Source organism: Carcharhinus amblyrhynchos, chromosome 25, assembly GCF_965287045.1.
Source record: "Carcharhinus amblyrhynchos chromosome 25, sCarAmb.v2.hapA, whole genome shotgun sequence".
NCBI classification, from domain to species: domain Eukaryota; kingdom Metazoa; phylum Chordata; class Chondrichthyes; order Carcharhiniformes; family Carcharhinidae; genus Carcharhinus; species Carcharhinus amblyrhynchos.
Window position 1 is genome coordinate 44,186,093 of NC_137348.1, and position 20,740 is coordinate 44,206,832.

Genomic DNA, 20,740 nt, shown 5'->3' on the forward strand with positions numbered 1-20,740 from the left:
ACAGATTTAAGTCTGTATTTCTCAAAGGGACAATAGATAAGTGCAGGAAATGCTGTGAGGGTATCTTATTGGCAATATTACTGTGACGCTTGGGCCTGCCTCTGTGAGTAGATTCTCCTTGATCTGGAGAGGAAGTGATGACATTGCAGCTCTCAGCAGGCCTTGTTCCGATGACTGGTACTTCCTTAGCCAGTAACAAGGTGCATTTGGGCAACAATAAGAGTATTGTGAAAGCACAGTCTGTAGTAGATGGAGGTTCTTGTCCCATAACCAATCAAGGTATGTCCAGAAGCATCTCTGCAAACTTTAAATTTTGTACACAATCCAACCTGACCACTGAGAATTTCTCCTGTTCTTTTAATGACCTTGTGTCTACTGATTCAAAAAAAAGAGAATTAAATGGATTGCATACCAGCCAAAGTCTTCCATACTTATTGAGGGAAAGTAGCATTTGGACTTTACTTGTAGTGTTTTAAGATGTGTGGAGATGAGGTTGAGTATAGTTTTTGCCAGCAGGATTTGCAATTTGAACATCTCAATCCACCCACTTGCCATTTTTTCCTGCCAAAGGTCCAGATTGATCTTAAACTATGAAGTCTACCTGTGGCAGTCAGAATGGTCTTGCTTTTCCCTCTACATTGAGTTTATTCAGATGACTGATTATATCTAAAAGACATGCAGACTTGGCACACCAAGAATTGTCATGTATTAGTATTATGTTAATGTGGCAATTCATGCAAATCCAGAAACACTTTCAGCACATTACAGAGTTCATAAACGAGAGAGAATCTTTCCCAGAGACAGCCATTGAACATCTGTGTGCATGAGTAAACTCTGGTACTTGGCTCCCGTCTCTTCAGGCAAAATAATAAACAGCACAATCTCAAATTACGTGACTTCACATAATTCAGGATGATGTTTAGTCTATCACTGCACTCAACACAGCATTGATTCGGCAACAAGGACTTCACAATGCAAAATACGTTGGCTGAACTGGAAGTCAGGATTCTGCTCTTTCATCTTATTCATGAATTCTTTGAATTTTCCCATCATGTAAGCTGCTCCGTCAATGCAGATGCATTGGTCCAGTTAGGATTGTTTTCCTCAAGCTAAGTAGTTGTGACGCAAAAGATTTCCTCTCTGGTTGTATGACGGGGCAGTTCTTAGAAATCCCGCAGTATCGAAGGAGGCCATTTGGCCCATCAAGCCTGCACCGACAGCAAACCCGCCCAGGCCCTATCCCTGTAACCCCACATGTTTACCCTGCTAATCACCCTGACACTAGTGGGCAACTCACTTTGGCCAATCCACCTAACCCACACATCTTTGGAGTGTGGGAGGAAGCCAGAGCACCTGGAGGAAACCCACGCTGACACAGGGAAAACATGCAAACTCCACACAGACAGCGACCTGAAGCCAGAATTGAACCTGGATCCTGGCTGTGAAGCAGCAGTGCTAAACACTGTGTCACCTGTTCAATATCAGCTGACATTTCATCAATACGCTGTTTGATTGTGTTGTCAGGAAGACAAACTTGTTCTCTCAGGCGGTTGAAGCCCTGTATATCCCTGCTGGACAGTCAATGGTACTTTGTGTTGAAATGGTGCTTCAACATTGCAGTGTTTGAGAGCTCCTCCCTGTAAATTAGACATTTTGGGACAGGGCAAGAGGTGTGACCAGTCCATGAAAATCCAAAGGCCAAGTAGCTGTTGCTGTACTGTCTGTGTGTGAACCTCACTTTTCTCTTCTGAGGTTCTATTGTTTCAGCTGCATCTGAATCAGAGTGGGATTCTTCACTTCCCTTCAAGAACTTGATGTGGAGATGCAGGTGTTGGACTGGGGTAAACACAGTAAGAAGTCTGACAACACCAGGTTTAAGTCCAACGATTTATTTGATAGTAAACGCACAAGCTTTTGGGGCTTGCCCTTCGCCAGGTGAATGGAGCTGTTATATGCTCTGTCTGAGGCCAGAACTCTCCATTCACCTGACGAAGGGGCAAACCTCGAAAGCTTGTGAGTTTACTATCAAATAAATTGGTTGGACTTAAACCTGGTGTTGTCAGACTTCTTACTGTGTTTACTTCAAGAACTTATCCAGGCAAACTGTAGTTAAACGCACCACACTACACAAGGGATGCTCTCGAGCTTCAACTTATAAGCATAATCTCAGCTCTTTGGCCATGCCAAGCAGAATACTGCTGCTCCAAAGTGCCCCAGCACAGCACAGCAGGGAGTTACCAACCTTTGGTTACCTTCTTGGATCTTCAGAGTTCTTTTGGGATCTCTTCAACTCCTTGGGTTCTTCTGAGCCCACCTCACTTAAGGTCTGCTCCTTGCAGTTCTATCTCTAGGTGGAACCATTTTCCCTTTAACTTTATTGGTTCCCGTTTCATATCTCTTTACTTTCCTTGCTTTTTTTATTTCTCTCTCCTATTTTTTACTTCTCCCAGAGTTTTGCGCTCGTTTTGAGTTATTGCTTTTTGTGAAGGTCCATGGGGCTTTTATCTTCACCTCTGTGTTTAACATTTCCAAGTCCCAAGGAGTCTTGGGCATCCTGTGCATTCCCTGGCTGGGAGCTGGGAGATTCAGAATTTAATGTTGATCAGGCCCATGCACACATGTAACGTTAAAAAAAAGTCTAAAGAGTGCATGTGTGGTCATTTCCTGGCTGGGGCATGGGGCTGAAAACGAAGGTTAGTTTTAATTCATTTACCTGGATTTTGAATCTTATTTTGTGGCACATTTCATGGTGCACCAGCACCCTGTGGTTAGGAGCCCACTGGGGCTGCAGCTTTTCACTATATCTACAAACGAATCAGAATTACAATTGTGACAGTGTAGAAGGAGGCTATTTGACCCATTGTCTCTGCACCAGCTCTTCAAATGAACATTGACTTTGTGCCATTCCCTTGTCTTTTCATGGTACCCCTTGCACATTGTTTCAATTCAAATTAACATTTAATGATATATAATGATATCATGACTCAGCTGCAGCAATAGAGATTTGTATATCTAAGTTTGCTGACGACACTATGTTTGGTGTCACAGTAATTAGTGTGGATGAGAGCAGTCAGTTACAAAGGGATGTCGATGGATTCAGTGACTGGGTCTAACTGTGAGAGCTGCAGTTTATTGTGCCGAAGTGTGAGCGCATCCATTCTGGCCCCAAGAAAGACGGGGCAGAGAATTGTTCTGAACGGTGAGAATGAGCAGATTCACAGCTCCAAATAAAGAATTCACCAAAAGCAATTGAGCACATATATAGAACATAGAACACTACAGCACAAACAGGCCCTTCAGCCCACGAGTTGCGCCGATCACATCAACACCTACCAATCCATAGACTTATCTATAACCCCCAATCCCATTAAATCCCATATACTCATCCAGAAGTCTTTTAAAAGACCCCAGCGAGTTTGCCTCCGCCACCACTGACGGCAGCCGATTCCATTCACTCACCACCCTCTGAGTGAAAAACTTACCCCTTAACATCACTTCTGTACTTGCCTCCCCGCACCTTAAATCTGTGTCCTCTCGTAGCGACCATTTCAACCTGGGGAAATAGCCTCTGAGAATCCACCCTATCTATTCCTCTCAACATTTTATAAACTTCTATCAGGTCGCCTCTCAACCTTCGTCTCTCCAGGGAGAAGAGTCCCAGCTCCCTCAACCTAACTTCATAAGGCATGCCTCCCAGTCCAGGCAACATCCTTGTAAATCTCCTCTGTACCCTTTCAATAGCTTCTACGTCCTTCCTATAGTGAGGTGACCAGAACTGCGCACAGTACTCCAAATGAGGCCTGACAAGGGTCTTATAAAGTTGCAGCATTACCTCCCGATTCCTAAACTCAGTCCCTCGATTTATGAAGGCCAGTACACCATACGGCTTCTTGACCACATCCTCCAACTGCGAGGCCGATTTAAGAGTCCTGTGGACCCGGACCCCAAGATCCTTCTGCTCTTCAACACTACTAAGACTCCTGCCCTTGATAGTGTACTTGTTCATCCCATTGGTCCTGCCAAAATGGACGACTACACATTTATCCGCGTTGAAGTCCATCTGCCACTTCTCTGCCCAGTCCTGCATCCTATTTATGTCCTGCTGCAACTTCTGACATCCTTCCAGACCATCCACAACACCACCGACCTTTGTGTCATCAGTGAACTTACTAACCCACCCCTCCACTTCCTCATCTAGGGTCATTTATGAAAATGACAAACAGCAAGGGTCCTGGGGCACTCCACTGGTGACCGACCTCCATGCCGAAAAAGACCCATCCACAACCACTCTCTGCCTTCTGCAGGCAAGCCAGTTCTGGATCCACAAGGCCAAAGGCCCTTGGATCCCATGCCCTCTCACCAAAATTACAAATAAATAATTAGATCGGGTAATGGAATATTTGTCGTTATCGTTCTGTGCCTGTTGTGATTCAGTTGGTAGCGCTCTGGTTTTTAAGTAAAAAAAAGTTGTGGTTTGAGGTCCCACTCATGGACTTGAACACATGTTCCACTGCAGTACTGAGGGAGTGTTGGAGCCTTTTGGATGAGATGTTAAACAGAGGTGCCATCGGCCCTTTCGAGAGGAGGTAAAACATTTTTCATGGCACTATTTTAAAGAAACCCCGGGGACTTCCCCCTGCTATACTGACCAATATCTATCCCTCAATCAACATCACGAAACATGACCAATCGCTATCACTTTGATGTTTATGGGAATTTGCTGAACACATTGGTTGTAAAGCACTCTGAGAGATTTGGTAGTCATGTAAGGCACTATATAAATGCAGGTCTTTTTTTCCAAATAGAAGTGGAACATAAATGGGAGAAAGTTAATTTCCAGCTACACAGCTTTCGTTTAACATCATCTGGTGTCGGAGTGCTCTGAGCACCGCACTTCAAGAAGGATATATACGTTTTATAAATCTTATAACTGTAATTTATTTACATAAGATATATTTTTAGCCTTGGACAGACTTGTAGAATGACAGAAAGGCTTACATTATGAGAACAGGTTTCTTGACTAGAATATTAATAGATGGTCTAATTGAAGCATTTAAGATAATTAAGGGATTGGATGGGGTAGATAGAGTGAACCTATTTCCTGTGGGGTGGGGAATTCAACCTTTAAGATTTACAGTTTATTTATTAGTGTCACAAGTAGGCTTGCATTAACACTGCAATGAAGTTATGGTGAAAATCTCCCAGTCACCACACTCCGTCGCATGTTCGGGTACACTGAGGGAGAATTTAGAATGAACAATACACCTAACCCACACCTTTTTGGACCATGGGAGAAAACTGGTGCACCCGGAGGAAACTCACACAGACATGGGGAGAAGGTGCTGACTCCACACAGATAGTGACCCCAACCTGGAATCGAACCCAGGTCCCTGGCGCTGTGAGGCAGCAGTGCTAACCACTGTGTCACCGTGCTGCACCGATTAATGTGGGCCGTGTAAGGGTGATGTGGTGAGGAGTGGAGATATGGAACAGGGTTTGAGGGGTTGAATAAACAGGCCCTGAGTGTTAAATTTCGAGCTCCTCTTCCCCCTCTTGCAGCTAGTCCAACCTCTTCCACAATGTCCCCTAGCCTCATCTCCTCTATTGTACCCTGGCATCTTCTGATTGCCCTTTTGTGCAATACCCCTACAAGAGGCAGAGCCATTGACCTTAGCTCCTTAATTAACCCTGCTCTGATTCCCACTCTGGCTGCTACCTGTGTTTGAAGTTTTTCTAAAATCTTTGGTGTTGAGTTTCTGGTCCCAGCAACTGATAGGATTAGAGAATCACGCCGTTTGTCTCTACTGTACTGCCTGACAGATTATTTTGATATTCTTCATGTGAACTAGTTGCTATTGCATTCTAAGTTATACATTCACTGGTTTATATATTGAACCTGCTGCCTCTGTCCAAATGTTATTTTTGCACAATATTCTGGAGAGTGCTTTCTGAGTTTTTGAATATATTATGGACGGTGAATTCCTGTCTTTTGTCTGTAAGATTTGAATTTCAACCTTTTGTGTTGCTCTTTACTTGACATTTAATTTTATAACTTGTCAGTAAGATGTGTTTATAGTGTTTGTACATTTGACCCATTTCACCCAGCATTGTGTAATGTATAAAGTACATTGCGATTGCTCAATTATATCGTGTGGCGTGGCTTGTGACCAGAAACACTCGGTTCCTGCAGACAATTTTCTAATTGCTCAGTTCAGCTCCAGTTATTGACTAGCTTCATAAGCAGAAGTGGACCTTTGAGAGGAGGGGGAGGGGTGATACATCATTCCCTGGGCAGGGGTCTGTACTCGTGGCGAACTGGCCTTTATAGCGAGGGGGAAAGAATATAAAAGCAGGGCATTGGTGAGGCCGCAGCTGGAGTACTGTGTGCAGTTTTGGTCGCCGCACTTACGCAAGGATATTTTGGCCTTGGAGGGAGTGCAGAGGAGGTTCACTAGGCTGATACCGGAGTTGAGGGGGTTAGACTATGAAGAGAGACTAAATAGACTGGGTCTGTACTTGTTGGAGTTTAGAAGGATGAGGGGGGATCTTATAGAGACGTATAAGATAATGAAAGGGATGGATAGGGTAGAGGTAGAGAGATTCTTCCCACTCAGAAAGGACAGCAGGACTAGAGGGCACAGCCTCAAGATAAGGAGGGGGAGGGCAGTTTAGAACGGAGTTGAGGAGGAACTTCTTCACTCAAAGGGTGGTGAATCCCTGGAATTCTCTGCCCGTTGAAGTGGTGGAGGCTGCCTTGCTAAATATATTTAAGTCACGGGTAGATAGGTTTCTGATAGACAAGGGAATTAAGGGTTATGGGGAGAAAGCGGGAAAGTGGAACTGAGCCACTTCAGATCAGCCATGATCTTATTGAATGGCGGGGCAGGCTCGAAGGGCTAGATGGCCTACTCCTGCTCCTACTTCTTAGTTTCGGACCCTTCAGTTCTGTCGCAGCTGTGCTGCTGCCCACATTAAGAACACAGTACGAAGCCTCACAACACCAGGTTAGAGTCCAACCACTTTATGTGATAGTAATCCACAAGCTTTCAGAAACGCCGTTCCTTCGTCAGGTGTGTGGAAGGTTCTGATCAGAGAAGGGCATTTAAAATCACACACGGTTTACAGAATACTGATTAGAATGTGAGTCTTTACAGCTAACCTGCTATTCAAGTCTTAAAAGATGCAGACAGTGTGAGTGGAGATAGCATTAGCATAGGTTAAAGAGATGTGTATTGTCTCCAGACAGGACAGTTAGTGAGATTTTACAAGCCCAGGCAAGTCATGGGGGTTACAGATAGTGTGACATGAACCATTAATTACTAACAACCAGCTCTCTCAGACAAGACAGGATCAAATGTGGCTCTGTCCAGTGTCTGACTGTCTTATTCTGGGAGGTAACAGTTTATAAAGCTTCCTGTTGTGTTCAGTGTTTTGTATGATCAGCTGAGTTGCAGGTTTAATTCCTTCGTTAGCATTGTGAACAATTCTCGTGTTGTTTCACCATGTTGGGCGTTCCTTGCCTATGGCTGTGTCCCAGTAAAACTGCTTACTTTGCATTTCTCACTCCCTGAAGTAATGAGAGGAGATGCAAACTGGAATTCCTCATCCCTGGAATGTTCTAGTGACTCTCTTCTGCCCTTTGCCAGCACTCCTGTATTTAAGGAGCTGTGGAAGATTGTGGCCAGCACTTCAGCGGTTTCTACCTTAACTTAGGAAGCATCTCATTTGGACTGCTGACTCATCCATTCTAAATATTGCTAGCTCTTTGGGCAGTCTTTATCTTATTAACTATCCAAATAACTTATTTACCATAGGTTTAGCATAACTAATTTCTTTGGTAAACTCTGATACAAAGCACTCAGTCAATTCTTCAGCCATGTCTTTGTCTTCCTTTCGTCTATACAAGTGGCTACATAATTTCCTTACGAAGAACAAAGAAAATTACAGCACAGGAACAGGCCCTTCGGCCCTCCAAGCCTGCACCGACCCTGCTATCCGACTTAACTAAAACCTCCTACCCTTCCGGGAACCCTATCCCTCTATTCCCATCCTATTCATGTATTTGTCAAGACGTCCCTTAAAACTCACTGTCGTATCCACTTCCACTATCTTCCCCCGGCAGCGAGTTCCAGGCACCCACCACCCTCTGTAAAAAAAAACTTGCTCGTACATCTCCTTTAAACCTTGCCCTTTGCATCTTAAACCTGTGCCTCCTAGTAATTGACTCTTCCGCCCTGGGGAAAAAGCTTCTGACTATCCACTCTGTCCATGCCTCTCATAATCTTGTGGAAGATGTATGGGTTAGGTTGATTGGCAATGTTCAGTTGACCCTTATGTCTGGGGATTGGCAGGGTAAATATGTGGGGTTGCAATAATAGGGTCTGTGTGGAATTGTAGTCGGTGCAGACTCGATGGGCCAAATGGCTTCCTTCTGCACTGTAGGTAGTCTATGATTCTAGGTCACCCCTCAACCTCCGTTGTTCTAGTGAGAACAAACCAAGTTTCTCCAACCTCTCCTCATACTAAATGCCCTCCATACCAGGCAACATCCTGGTAAATCTTTTCTGTACCCTCTCCAAAGCCTCCACTTCCTTCCGGTAGTGTGGTGACCAGAATTGAACACTATATTCCAAGTTTACTTTTTCTGTTACAAAACCTTTTGAATTCTCTTTTATATTAGCCATCAATCTATTCACATAAAGAACAAATGACACATACTTTGTCTTTGCCTCTCATTTCCTTTCAAGTTTCTTTGCATTTTTTTTATTCAGTCTGATTTGCATTATTAAACTGGCATCTTGATAAATCATTTGCTATCCAAACCTTATTCCCTTTTAGGAAAGAAATGGCTGTATGCCTGTACAAGTCAGTATTAACAATGAGTGAAAGTCTCCTCAAGATCCTCCCCTGCGAAATAGGCTGGGAATATGATGGGGATGCTGTCTTTGGCTGAATGACAACTATGAATATCGACAGCAGTGGATGTTTATATCAGCAGATTATCTGCAGCTATCTAAATCACTGTGCATGGTGTTACATGGCCATTTTGTAAACCAGTGTTGCCTAGTTCAGCTGTCACCAGGCACAAGTGTCTCACTGCAAATCTAGGTATAGCTAATTAATGAATAACATTTTAGTAATTCCCTGTATAAAGTTGAGGTGGTTCAAACTCTGCTGTTACTCCTGTTCACCTCTCACTCCTGATGACTGGCTTTCAGTTGGGTAATGCCTCAACTTTGAAATTCTCAACTTTATTTTCAAATCCCACCATGGCCTTGCCCTTCCCCGCCACTGTAATCGCCTCCATCTCCACAACCCCCCCAAGATCTCTGCGCTGCTCTAATCGGCCAGACCCAATTCCAACTTAGCGCTGGAACGAGATGACTTCTTGCAAACTGTGCCCAACATACCCTCTAATTCTTCCTTTTACTCTCATTCTATGCTTCTAAAACTTGATTCTAACTCTCTTAAACTTCTAACAATGCTTCTCCAGCCCTCTCTTCCAAGTCATTGATAAAAATCACAAAAAGCAGAGGACCCAGCACTGACACCTGTGGTACACCGCTGGTAACTGGTCTCCAGTCTGAAAATTTCCCCTCCACCACCACCCTCTGTCTTCTATGATACAGCCAGTTACTTATCCGATCAGCCAAATTTCCTTCTATCCCACACCTCCTTACTTCCTTCATGAGCCTACCATGGGGAACCTAATCAAACGCCTATTACTAAAATCCATGTATACACCATCAACTGCTCTCCCTTCATCCACACACTTAGTTACCTCCTCAAAGAATTCAATCAAATTTGTGAGGCAAGACTTACTCTTCACAAATCCATGCTGACTCTCCTGGATTAAGCTGCATCTTTCCAAATGGTCATAAATCCTATCTCTCAGGACCCTTTCCATTAACTTAACGACCGCCAAAGTAAGACTAACTGTCCTCTAATTACCAGGGTCATCCCTATTTCTTTTCTTGAAGAGCGGAACATCATTTGCCACTCTCCAGTCTTCTGGCACAATCCCCATGGACAGTGGGACCCAAAGATCAAAGCTAAAGGCTCCGCAATCTCATCCCTTGCCTCCCAAAGTACCCTAGGATGTATCCCATCTGGCCCAGGGGACTTATCCACCCGCAGATTTTTCAAAATTGCTAATACATCTTCCCTCAGAACATCTACCTCCTCCATCCTATCACCTGTATCACACTCTCCTCCTCAAAAACATGGCCCCTCTCCTTAGTGAACACTGAAGGAAAGTTTTTTTGTTTATATTCCAATTCGATCAAATCAAGTCCAATTCAGAGATTCAACAAGTTGAGACATTCCTGATCCAAGCTGACAAGACAGGGCTCTCACTTCCTATTTTTTGGCTGGATCTACATGATCCAAGCTGATTGGAGTTGGTGTAGCTCCTCCTCCAAGGCTTTATCTCATTTGCATCTCAGCCAAAAGGTCGAGATGCCCCTTTTAAAAATTGCTTCAAACGAAGCTGAAATGTAACCTAATGACTTCAACCGAGCGCAGCATGTCGAAACTACACTTGATCTTAGCCATGGTCATCAGTAGATTCTTAATTCCAGATTTTTAAAATTGAATTCACATTCCACCATCTGCCATGGCAGGATTTGAACCCGGGTCCCCAGAACATTAATAGAATTAATGAATAGCTAAATGAATTTTATTATTTATTGTGAAGGGAATTGATTACAAAAGTAGTGGAGCTATGCTTCAGATCCACAGGGCATTAGTGAGATCACAAAAGGATGGAACATTGTGTACGGTACTGGTACTGGAGTACTGTGTGCAGTTTTGGGCGCCGCACCTGCGCAAGGATATTTTGGCCCTGGAGGGAGTGCAGAGGAGGTTTACTAGGCTGATACCGGAGTTGAGGGGATTGAGCTATGAGGAGAGGCTGAATAAACTAGGCTTGTACTCGTTAGAGTTTAGAAGAATGAGGGGAGATCTCATTGAGACGTATAAGATGATGAATGGGATGGATAGGATAGAGGTGGAGAGACTCTTCCCGCTCAAAAAAGACAGTAGGACTAGGGGGCACAGCCTCAAGATAAAGGGGAGGCGGTTTAGAACGGAGTTGAGGAGGAACTTCTTCACTCAAAGGGTGGTGAATCTCTGGAATTCTCTGCCCGTTGAAGTGGTGGAGGCTGCCTCGCTAAATATTTTTAAGAAGCGGGTTGATGGGTTCTTGATAAGAGAGGGGATTAAGGGTTATGGGGAGAGGGCGGGAAAGTGGAACTGAGCCACGACAGATCAGCCATGATCTTATTGAATGGCGGGGCAGGCTCGAAGGGCTAGATGGCCTACTCCTGCTCCTATTTCTTATGTTCTTATGTCTTCTTATTTCAGAAAAGATGTAAATTTGTTCAAAGCAGTTCAGAGAAGTTTTACTGGATTAAAACCCAGAATGGACAGGTTGTCTTAAGAGGAAAGTTTGGGGAGGCTAAGTTTGTTTCCACAAGTTAAGAGTAAAAGGCAGCTTGATCAAATCTTTAAGATCGTTAAGGGGTATTGATTGGGAGGATACTTCCTCTTGTCAGAGAATCTTGAACTTGGGGCGGGGGTGTGGTCACTGTTTAAGAATAAAGGGTTGCTCATTTGAGACAGAGATAAAGAGAAATGCTTTCTCCAAGTGGGTTGAGCGTCTCTGGACCTCTCTCCCTCAGAAGACTGTGGAAGCAGAGTCTTTGAGTATTTTTAAAGCAGAACGTGATAGATTCTTGATGAAAGGTTAGTCAGCAGGAATGTGAGGTTGAGGTTACAATCAGATCAGCCCTGATCTTGGTGAATAGGGGAGCAGCTAGAGGGGCCAAGTGGCCTACTCCTAATTCATATGTTCAGTGGTGCTGTTGTCATAGACACTGCCATTGGACACGTGATCATAATGTTGAACTTTAATTACTTTGGGTGTTTGATAAGCTGATCAGACACAAAGCAAGTGTTTATGAACATTGTGACTGCTTTTCTGCCTAGGTTACTGAGCCTGGCAGAAGTTTTAAGTAAATTTACGTGTGAAGTGCCTGTACTTGCACTCTGTAGTGTACATTTTATTGAAATATGTTTAAAATTTGTTTATCGGTTGTCACCAATAAGTAGACTTACATTAACACTGCAATGAAATTCCTGTGAAAATCCCCTCAATGCCACACTCTGGCTTGTTCAGGTACACTGAGGGAGAACTTAGCATGGCCCTAACCCTAACCAGCACGTCTTTTGGAGTGTGGGAGGAAGCTGGAGCACCCGGAAGGAACCCACGCAGTCATGGGAAGAACATGCAGGCTCCACACAGACAGTGAGTCAAGCCAGGAATTGAATCTGGATCCCTGGCACAGTGAGGTAGCAGTGTTAACCACTGTGTTAACCGTTTGACCAATATACTGTTGCCATGGTTATAATCGTGACTTGTGAACAACTTACGTTGTGTAAACATCATGTGCAATGTTGAGACAAACTCTAAGGACAGCTGACTAACCCAGTGAAATATTCCTGTAGTTGTCAATGTTTACAAGTTGCCGTTAGGCAGGCAACATGAAAGCAGCTAAAATGTATAACTTCCTGCTGCAACAATCATTTGTCTTTATACAGGACCTTTACTTTAATGACCACTAACGTCTTCCACAGGAGCATTGTAAAGCAACATTAGCCCCATGAGGAGGTGTATGTCAAAGACAAGGGCATCTTGTGAATGGGTGTGTTTGGGGAAGAGGTAGTATTTGTGAATGGGAGTTGTTTGTAGCAGAGAGCATCTTGAGAATGGGAGTGTAGGGGTGGGCTTGTTAGTGTATTGGGGTCATTTTTTCCACAGTATGGAAAGGATTTGGTTTTTGGAGTCTGGTGGGGGGAGGGCAGGGGGCGTGGGTAGTTTTGCTACTGCTGTTGGGAGGAGTTTAAACTAGTTTAGCAGGGGAAGGAGACACAGCATTCATACAATAGGGACACAGCATAAGGAACCAAGACAGAGGGAGTTCACCCATGTTGAGTTCCAAGAGAGTAAGGCGAGGCTGGATGGGCTCTACTTTCATACTAGGAGGGTGATAGATGAGTTTAGAGGAGGCAGATTGCATTAAATGTATTCAGGAGAGCTTGTAATGTCAGTATAAAGAAGGTCCAACAATGAACATCGTACATAGCGCTGCGTGTAATTCTGGGGAACGAAGCCAAACAGATATTCAAGGTGGCTGTGGGGGAGCATTTTAGTGTGGGTGACCACAACACAGTACGATTCCTTCCTTATAGAAAAGGAACAAGATGGTATGCAAAAAACGGCTTTGGATTGGAGAAGGCAGATTTTATTAGAATAAGGCTGGCTCTGGCCAGAGTTGACTGGGAACAGCTTCTTGTGGGAAAATCTACAGCATAGCGGTGGGGGGACTTTCTAAAAGGAAATGGGGAGAGTGCAGACCCAACATATGCCTTATAGAGTGAAACATTGGAGCAACAAGCCCAGAGAACCCTGGATGTCCAATAAATTTAGAACTGGAAAAGAAAGAAAAGAGAGGTTTTTATCAGGTCCAAAAGGAACAAATCAGCAGAGGCCTCAGTGAAGTATAGAAGTTTCGGGGGGGAAGTTAAAAAAGCAATTAGAGAGCAAAGAGAGGGCATGAGAAAACACTGGCAGGTAAGAATAGGGAGAACCCCAAAGTATTCTGTAAGTATATTAAGGGGAAGAAGATAACCAGGGAAAGAGTAGGGCCCAGTAGGGACCAAAGAGGCATTCTGTGGATGGAGCGGAAGGACATTAGCAGAATGAGTATTTCACCTCTGTCTTCACTCGGAACATGAACGTACAAAACTTGGGGAGAGGGGCTGTGATGGCCTACTCCTGCTCCTACTTCTTATGTTCTTATGTTCTGGAACAGTTTGACGGAGGGAGTGAGAAGATAGTGGAGATTTTGGAGGGCTTAAAAGTGGATTAATCTCCAGGTCCAGTGAGTTGTGTTGCAGGTTGCAGTGGCACACAAGGCAGAAAATTGCAGGAACTCTGACCCAAATTTTTAATTCCTCTCTGGCTACAGAGGAGGTAAGAAGTCTCACAACACCAGGTTAAAGTCCAACAGGTTTATTTGAAACTCTTCACTCATCTGAAGAAGAGCCAACTCTCCGAAAGCTTGTGCTACCAAATAAACCTGTTAGACTTTAACCTGGTGTTGTGAGACTTCTTACTGTGCTTACCCCAGTCCAACGCTGGCATCTCCACACAGAGGAGGTGCCAGAAGACAGCTGATATGATTCCACTTTTCAAAAAAGGTGGTGATGAACCAGGGGATTATAGAGTAGTGGGGCTCACATTAGTGGTATGGGAACTATTGGAGAAAACCCCTGAAGCAGAGAATTAATCTCCTTTTGGAGAGGCAAGGTTTGATTCAGGGATAGTCAGCATGGCTTTGTCAGAGGGAGGTCATGCTTAACAAAGTTGATAGAATTTTTGGAAAATGTGATTGAGTGTGTGGATGAGGATAGTGCAGTTATTTGGTTTATATGGATTTCAACAAAGCCTTTGACAAATTCCCACGTGGAGACTGATAAAGGAGGTAAAATCCAGGGTAACTTGGCAGGATGAATCCAAACCTGGTTAGTGGTAGGAGACAGAGGGTGGTGTTGGAAGGCTATTTGTGTGACTGGAGGCCAACGTCGAATGCTGAGCCACAGCGATCAGTGCTGGGACCATTATTGTTCATAATGTATATAAAGTTCTCGCCTCTTTCTACTTCGTCCCCGTTGATGTAGACAGGGGCAAGTTCTCTTTTACGCTTCCTGAAGTCGATGACAATCTCCTTCATTTTGTTGATGTTGATGCAAGACTGGGCAGAGAAGTGGCAGATGGACTTCAACCCAGATAAGGGTGAAGTGGTTCATTTTGGCAGGTCAAATAGTATGGCAGAATATAATACTAATGGTAGGATTCTTGGCTGCGTGGAAGATCAGAAGGATCTTGGGGTCCGAGTTCATAGGATGCTCAAAGCAGCTGCGCAGGTTGAAGCTGTGGTTAAGAAGGCGTATGGTGTACTGGCCTTCATCAATCGAGGGAGTTTAGGAGTCGGGAGATAATGCTGCAGCTGTATAAGACCCTGGTCAGACCCAGGTTGGAGTGCTGTGCTCAGTTCTGGTTGCCTCATTACAGGAAGGATGTGGAAGCTATTGAAAGGGTGCAGAGGAGATTTACAAGGATGTTGCCTGGATTGGGTGGCATGCCTTATGAAGATAGGTTGAGGGAATTCAGCCTTGTCTCCTTAGAGAGACGAAGGATGAGGGGTGACCTGATAGAGATGTATAAGATGTTGAGAGGTATAGATCGGGTGGATTCTCAGAGGCTTTTTCCCTCTTTTTCCACAAGACGACACAGGTTTAAGGTGCTGGGGAGCAGGTACAGAGGAGATGTCAGGAGTAAGTTTTTTACTCAGAGGGTAGTGGGTCTATGGAATAGGCTGCCGGCAGCGGTGGTGGAGGTGGATTCGATAGGGTCTTTTAAGAGACTTTTAGATAAGTACATGGAACTTAGTAAGATAGAGGGTTATAGGTAAGCCTAGCAATCTCTAATATAGGGACATGTTTGGCACAACTTTGTGGGCCGAAGGGCCTGTATTGTGCTGTATTTTTTTCTATGTCCCTATGAGGGAGAGATTATTGTTGCTGCAGCAGTTCACCAGATTCCCCATCTCATTCCTGTATTCTGTCTCGTCATTGTTTGAGATTCGATCCACTACAGTGGTGCCGTCAGCAAACTTGAAAATCGAATTGGAGGGGAATTTGGCCACACAGTCAGAGGTGTATAAGAAATATAGCAGAGGGCTGAGAGCACACCGGTGTTGAGGATGATCGTTGTTGCCTATCCTTGCTGATTCTGGTCTGTGAGCAAGTTCAGGATCCAGTCGCAGAGGGAGGTGCTGAGGCCCAGGCCACGGAGTTTGGAGATGAGTTTTGTGGAAATAATGGTGTTGAAGGCTGAGCTATAGTCAATAAATAGGAGTCTGATATAGGTGTCCTTGTTATCTAGCTGTTCCTGGGTTGAATGCAGGGCCAGGGAGGTGGCATCTGCTGTCGACCTGTTGCAGGTGTGACCTGGTTGTCAGCAAACCAGGATGTTGCCTGTGGAGAATTTGAGTTCTAAGAAGAGACTGGATAAGCTTTGGTTATTTTCTCTAGAGCAGATAAGGCTGAGGGGGGAGGACATGATTGAGGTGTGTAAGATTATGAAGAGATGAACAATGTGAATAGGGAGCAGCTGTTCCCCTTAGCTGAAGGGTTAATAACAAGGGGGCATAATTTTAAGGTGAGGGGCAGGAGATTTAGAGGGGAGCTGAGGACAGTATTTTCACCCTGAGAATGGTGAGAGTCTGGAATTCGCTGTTTGGGATGGTAGTAGAGGATGGAAACTTCACAACCATTATAAAGTAAGTGGATGAGCACTTAAAATGTCATAACATTCGAGGCTATGAGCCAAATACTGGAAAGCGAGATTAGTGTTGTCTGTCAGTGCAGACTTGATGGGTTGAAGGGTCTCTTCTGTACTCTGACTCAATGAGAACTAATGGAGGCAGACGGCTTGATCTAAAATTGTTGATCTTGATGTTGAGTCCAAGGGCGGAATCATAGAATCGTTACAGTACAGTAGGAGGCCATTCGGCCCATCGAGTCTGTACTGACCACAATCCCACCCAGGACCTATTCGCATAACCCTCATTTACCCTGCAAATCCCCCTGACAGCAAGGGGCAATTTTAGCATGGGCAATCAACCTAACCTGCACATTTTTGGACTGTGGGAGGAAACCAGAACACTCAGACGAAACCCACGCTGACATGGGGAGAATGTGCAAATTCCAAAGTCACCCGAGGCGGAATTGAACTGGGGTCCCTGACGCTATGAGGCAGTAATGCTATCCACTGTGCCACTAGTAGAGTGGGGCCTTTCAGAGAATCTGGACCACAGCTGTGGTGCCCTATCAGTGACTCACGTGGTTGAAGACTCCTCACATCCCTTTTTTTGTTGTTCCATCATTGTTGTCATGCTGTCAGTTGGTTAGATTGTAAGCTCTGAGTTCCCTCCCTAAATCTTTCTGCCTTTCAAAATGCTTCTTTCAATCTCCTTCAAAATGCTCCTTCAAAGGTCTCTCTTGGACAAGGCTTTTGGTCTCTTGTCCAAATATCTCCAATGTGGCTGTGTCGAGTTTTGTTTGAAAATGCTCCTCTCGAGTCCTGTGGAACATTTAACAAGGTTGAAGATGCTGTATTGCAGTGTTGTTGAGGATTGGGTGCCTGCTATTGTACCCCACCCCCCAATAGCACCATCAGGCTCTACAAGCTCTGCAACACAGACCCACCCACTGAGCACTGTCCCTTGTACATAAAGTGCCAGAGTAACTCCTCGCAGACAGACTTATTCAGGGACAGGAAGGATAGCTGTGTAGAGGCCACAATCAGATTAACCGTTATTATTGAATGGCAGAACAGGCTGAAGGGGATGGATGGCCTACTCCTGCTCCCTATTTATTTGTTTGTATTCTGAACAACTGCCAAAGTCCTGTGAACGATGGACGAGGTGCTAACGGACACTTACTTGTAGCTCTGCAGTGGCCAGCACCTCCAGGAGAGAGGATTTGGGGCGGGGAGAGGATTTCTTGATGCTGCTTTATTTGGACTGCTGATGATGTGTTTTCTTTTTAGCACTGGCCCACAGAAATGTGCAGCCTGCATCGAAGAGGATATTTATGAAGAACCTTTGTCTCTCTTGGATGCGAGCTCAGTAAGTAAAATCCACAAAGTTTTAAATACTGTAGACAATGAACATAATACAAGTTGTCTTTAGCTCAATCTGGGCATTACCAGCTAGAACCCGGCATGGATTTATTCATAAAATCCTGCACAAATGTCCCAGTCTATTTCACAGATCGGGTGACAGACTGACCTTTTACAACCCTGATTGGATAATGGAGATTTTAGTGAGCTGGTAACATTTGACCTAGTTTGCCTTTTCACATTATTCTCCTGGGTATCCTCTGATAATCCTGAATCCCAAATATTAATAAGAACCTGTTTGGTTCCTGCTTGAAACTCAATAAAATTCTTTCCACTTGCGTCATTGTTCTGTTCCATCTTACCACCTTTTCTTAAAATGGTTTCTCTTGTATTTTGCCATTTCTTTTGTCTCTATTTTGGAAAGATTGTTACGCACTATGGAGCAATCAGACTGCGTAGTGTTCGACTGCAACTGGAGTTCAGGCTGTCTTCATGAGAATGTCCAGCTCTTCAATTTCTTCCATTCCTATAGACATGCTTCCTCCTGACTCTGTCCACTTGAGAATCATTTCCACTCAATCTTTCACCACCCTCTCAGGCTTGGCCTCACCTCGGCTGACATTTTGAAATGCCTTCCCTTTATTTCTCTACCTCTTCATCTACTTTTCCTCTTCATTGCCCGAGCTTCTGCTTATTCTCTTGATTGCTGTTCCCTTGGTTCCACGTTCATTTTCCTGATTGTGCCCTGGGATGTATTTCCACGTTCAAAGTAGAATAAAAATGTTATCTGGTAAAAGAAGCGATGGGGATGCTGAGAGAACACAGTAAGAAGTCTCACAACACCAGGTTAAAGTCCAGCAGGTTTATTTGGTAGCAGACGCCACTAGGTTTTGGAGTGTTGTTCGTTCGTCAGGTGAGTGGGAGTTCTGTTCACAAATAGGGCGTATAAAGACACAAACTCAATTTATAGAATAATGATTGAAATGCGAACCTTTACAGCTAATCATGGGCATTCGGCCTCTGATCTTTGGGTAAACATTCTCCAAGGCAGCCTTCACAACACACGACAGTGCAGAGTCGCTGAGCAGAGACTGATAGCCAAGTTCCGCACACGAGGACAGCCTCAACCGGGATCTTGGGTTCACGTCGCACTATCTGTAATTCCCATGACTTCTTGGACTTCCAAAATCTCACGAACTGTCCTGGCTTTAACCTGTGCTTAACACTCTCTCCACTCACATTGTCTGTACCTTTTAAGATTTGATTAGCTGTAAAGACTCACATTCCAATCATTATTTTGTGTCTTTATATGCCCTGTTTGTGAACAGAACTCCCACTCAGCTGACAAAGAAGCAGCGCTCTGAAAGCTAGTGGTGTTTGCTATCAAATAAACCTGTTGGACTTTAACCTGGTGTTGTGAGACTTCTTATCGTGTTTACCCCAGTCCAACGCCGGCATCTCCGCATCGTGCTGGGAGGAGCCAGGGTTACCCCAGTTTCCAGGCACTGTTAGAAAGGGAATTGAATAGTTTCACCTATCACCTTTTCCTGTTTCTGGTGATGTCCCGTCACAGGGCACAGCTCCCATCTCATGTGTTCCATTATTCAGGAGAGGGTTTGGCAGGATAGAATGAGCTTTAATCTGCCCAGTAACCTGAGCTCGGACTATTTGACATGAGGATATCTGTAGTGGAAAGTCACACTACAGCATTGGAGCACAATACTGACGGGTATAGGCTGTCACCTGAGAGCAGCAAAATGGGAGGATAAATTAAAAGTATCAGTATAGAATGTATTTAGCTTACCCGGTATACGGGAATCAAATTGAGTAACAGCACAAAATGAGTTTGCGTTGTCTGAAAAGTTAACTGCATTAGTAATTTTGCTGCTGTATGTGTGGTAATTGAGATAAGCCATTTAACCCATCTGACCCCACCCATTTCGAGAACTGTGTGGTTGCATCAGGATTCCCACCCACTACGTACACTATTGCTAATCCATCTTGTCTCAGAGAAGATGTTTCACTAGTGGAGACCAAAATTAAAGTTAAAAGTAAAATTTATTTATTAGTGTCACGAATAGGCTTACATTAAACTGCATTGAAGTTACTGTGAAAATCCCTGGGTCGCCACAGTCCGGCGCCTGTTCGGGCACACTGAGGGAGAATTTATCATGGTCAGTGCACCTAACCTGCACATCTTTGGACTGTGGGAGGAAACTGGAGCACCCAGAGGAAACTCAAGCAGACATTGGGAGAATGTGTAAACTCCACACAGACAGTGACCCAAGCCGGGAATCGAATCCTGGTCACTGGCGCTGTGAAGTAGCAGTGCTAACCACTGTACCAGCATGCCACCCTGAAAATTAGGGGGCTTCAGATGTAAGATTTAATAAATCCAATAGGGAATTCCAAAAGAGTGGTTAAAATGGAGAGCTTGCTACTGCCTGGAATCGTTGTAATGAATAGCAGAAATGCATTTGAGAAGAAGATAGATAAACACATGAGGATGTGAGGGAAAGAAAGAGGAGATTCATGTGGAGCATAAACATTGGTCTATCCCATTTGGGCCGAATGGCGTAACTGTCACACGCCCAGTCACAGTTCCCCACCCCATCCTTAGCGGATATTGATCCAAATCACCGTACAAAAGCAAGTTTGTGGAATTGTATTGTTCTTCCCTTTTTTAGGCTTTCCCAGACAATGCAGCTCGCAGGGAACTGGACAATCTGCCCGCAGTTTGTAACAATGAGGGATGCACTTGGAAAGGCACCATTAAGGAATACGAGGTGAGAGGAAAGAATTAAAACAGAAACAGAAAATTTTAAATGAATGTCTGGAACTATACAGTGAGTCTGATGGCATCCTCGGCTGTTGTGGAAACGTTGTTCTGGGCTGAGGAATGGAATATCTGGAAGAGTTCCTATTGCTATCCAGTGCATCCTGCTGGAATACTTGGCAAGACTGGACATTGGCTGAGGTTAGAGTTTGACT

At 44.4% G+C, this 20,740-nt stretch overlaps 1 protein-coding gene across 2 annotated transcripts in view; it reads left to right on the top strand.

Annotated features, from left to right (window-relative positions):
- traf2b (Tnf receptor-associated factor 2b) overlaps nt 1–20,740 on the top strand; it is an 81,318-nt gene that overhangs the window by 20,235 nt on the left and 40,343 nt on the right. For both annotated transcript variants that reach the window (XM_080211885.1, XM_080211886.1), the window contains exons 3-4: nt 17,678–17,756; nt 20,437–20,535. In XM_080211885.1, the coding sequence (XP_080068011.1) occupies nt 17,678–17,756; nt 20,437–20,535 (178 nt within the window). The remainder of the gene's footprint in view (nt 1–17,677; nt 17,757–20,436; nt 20,536–20,740) is intronic.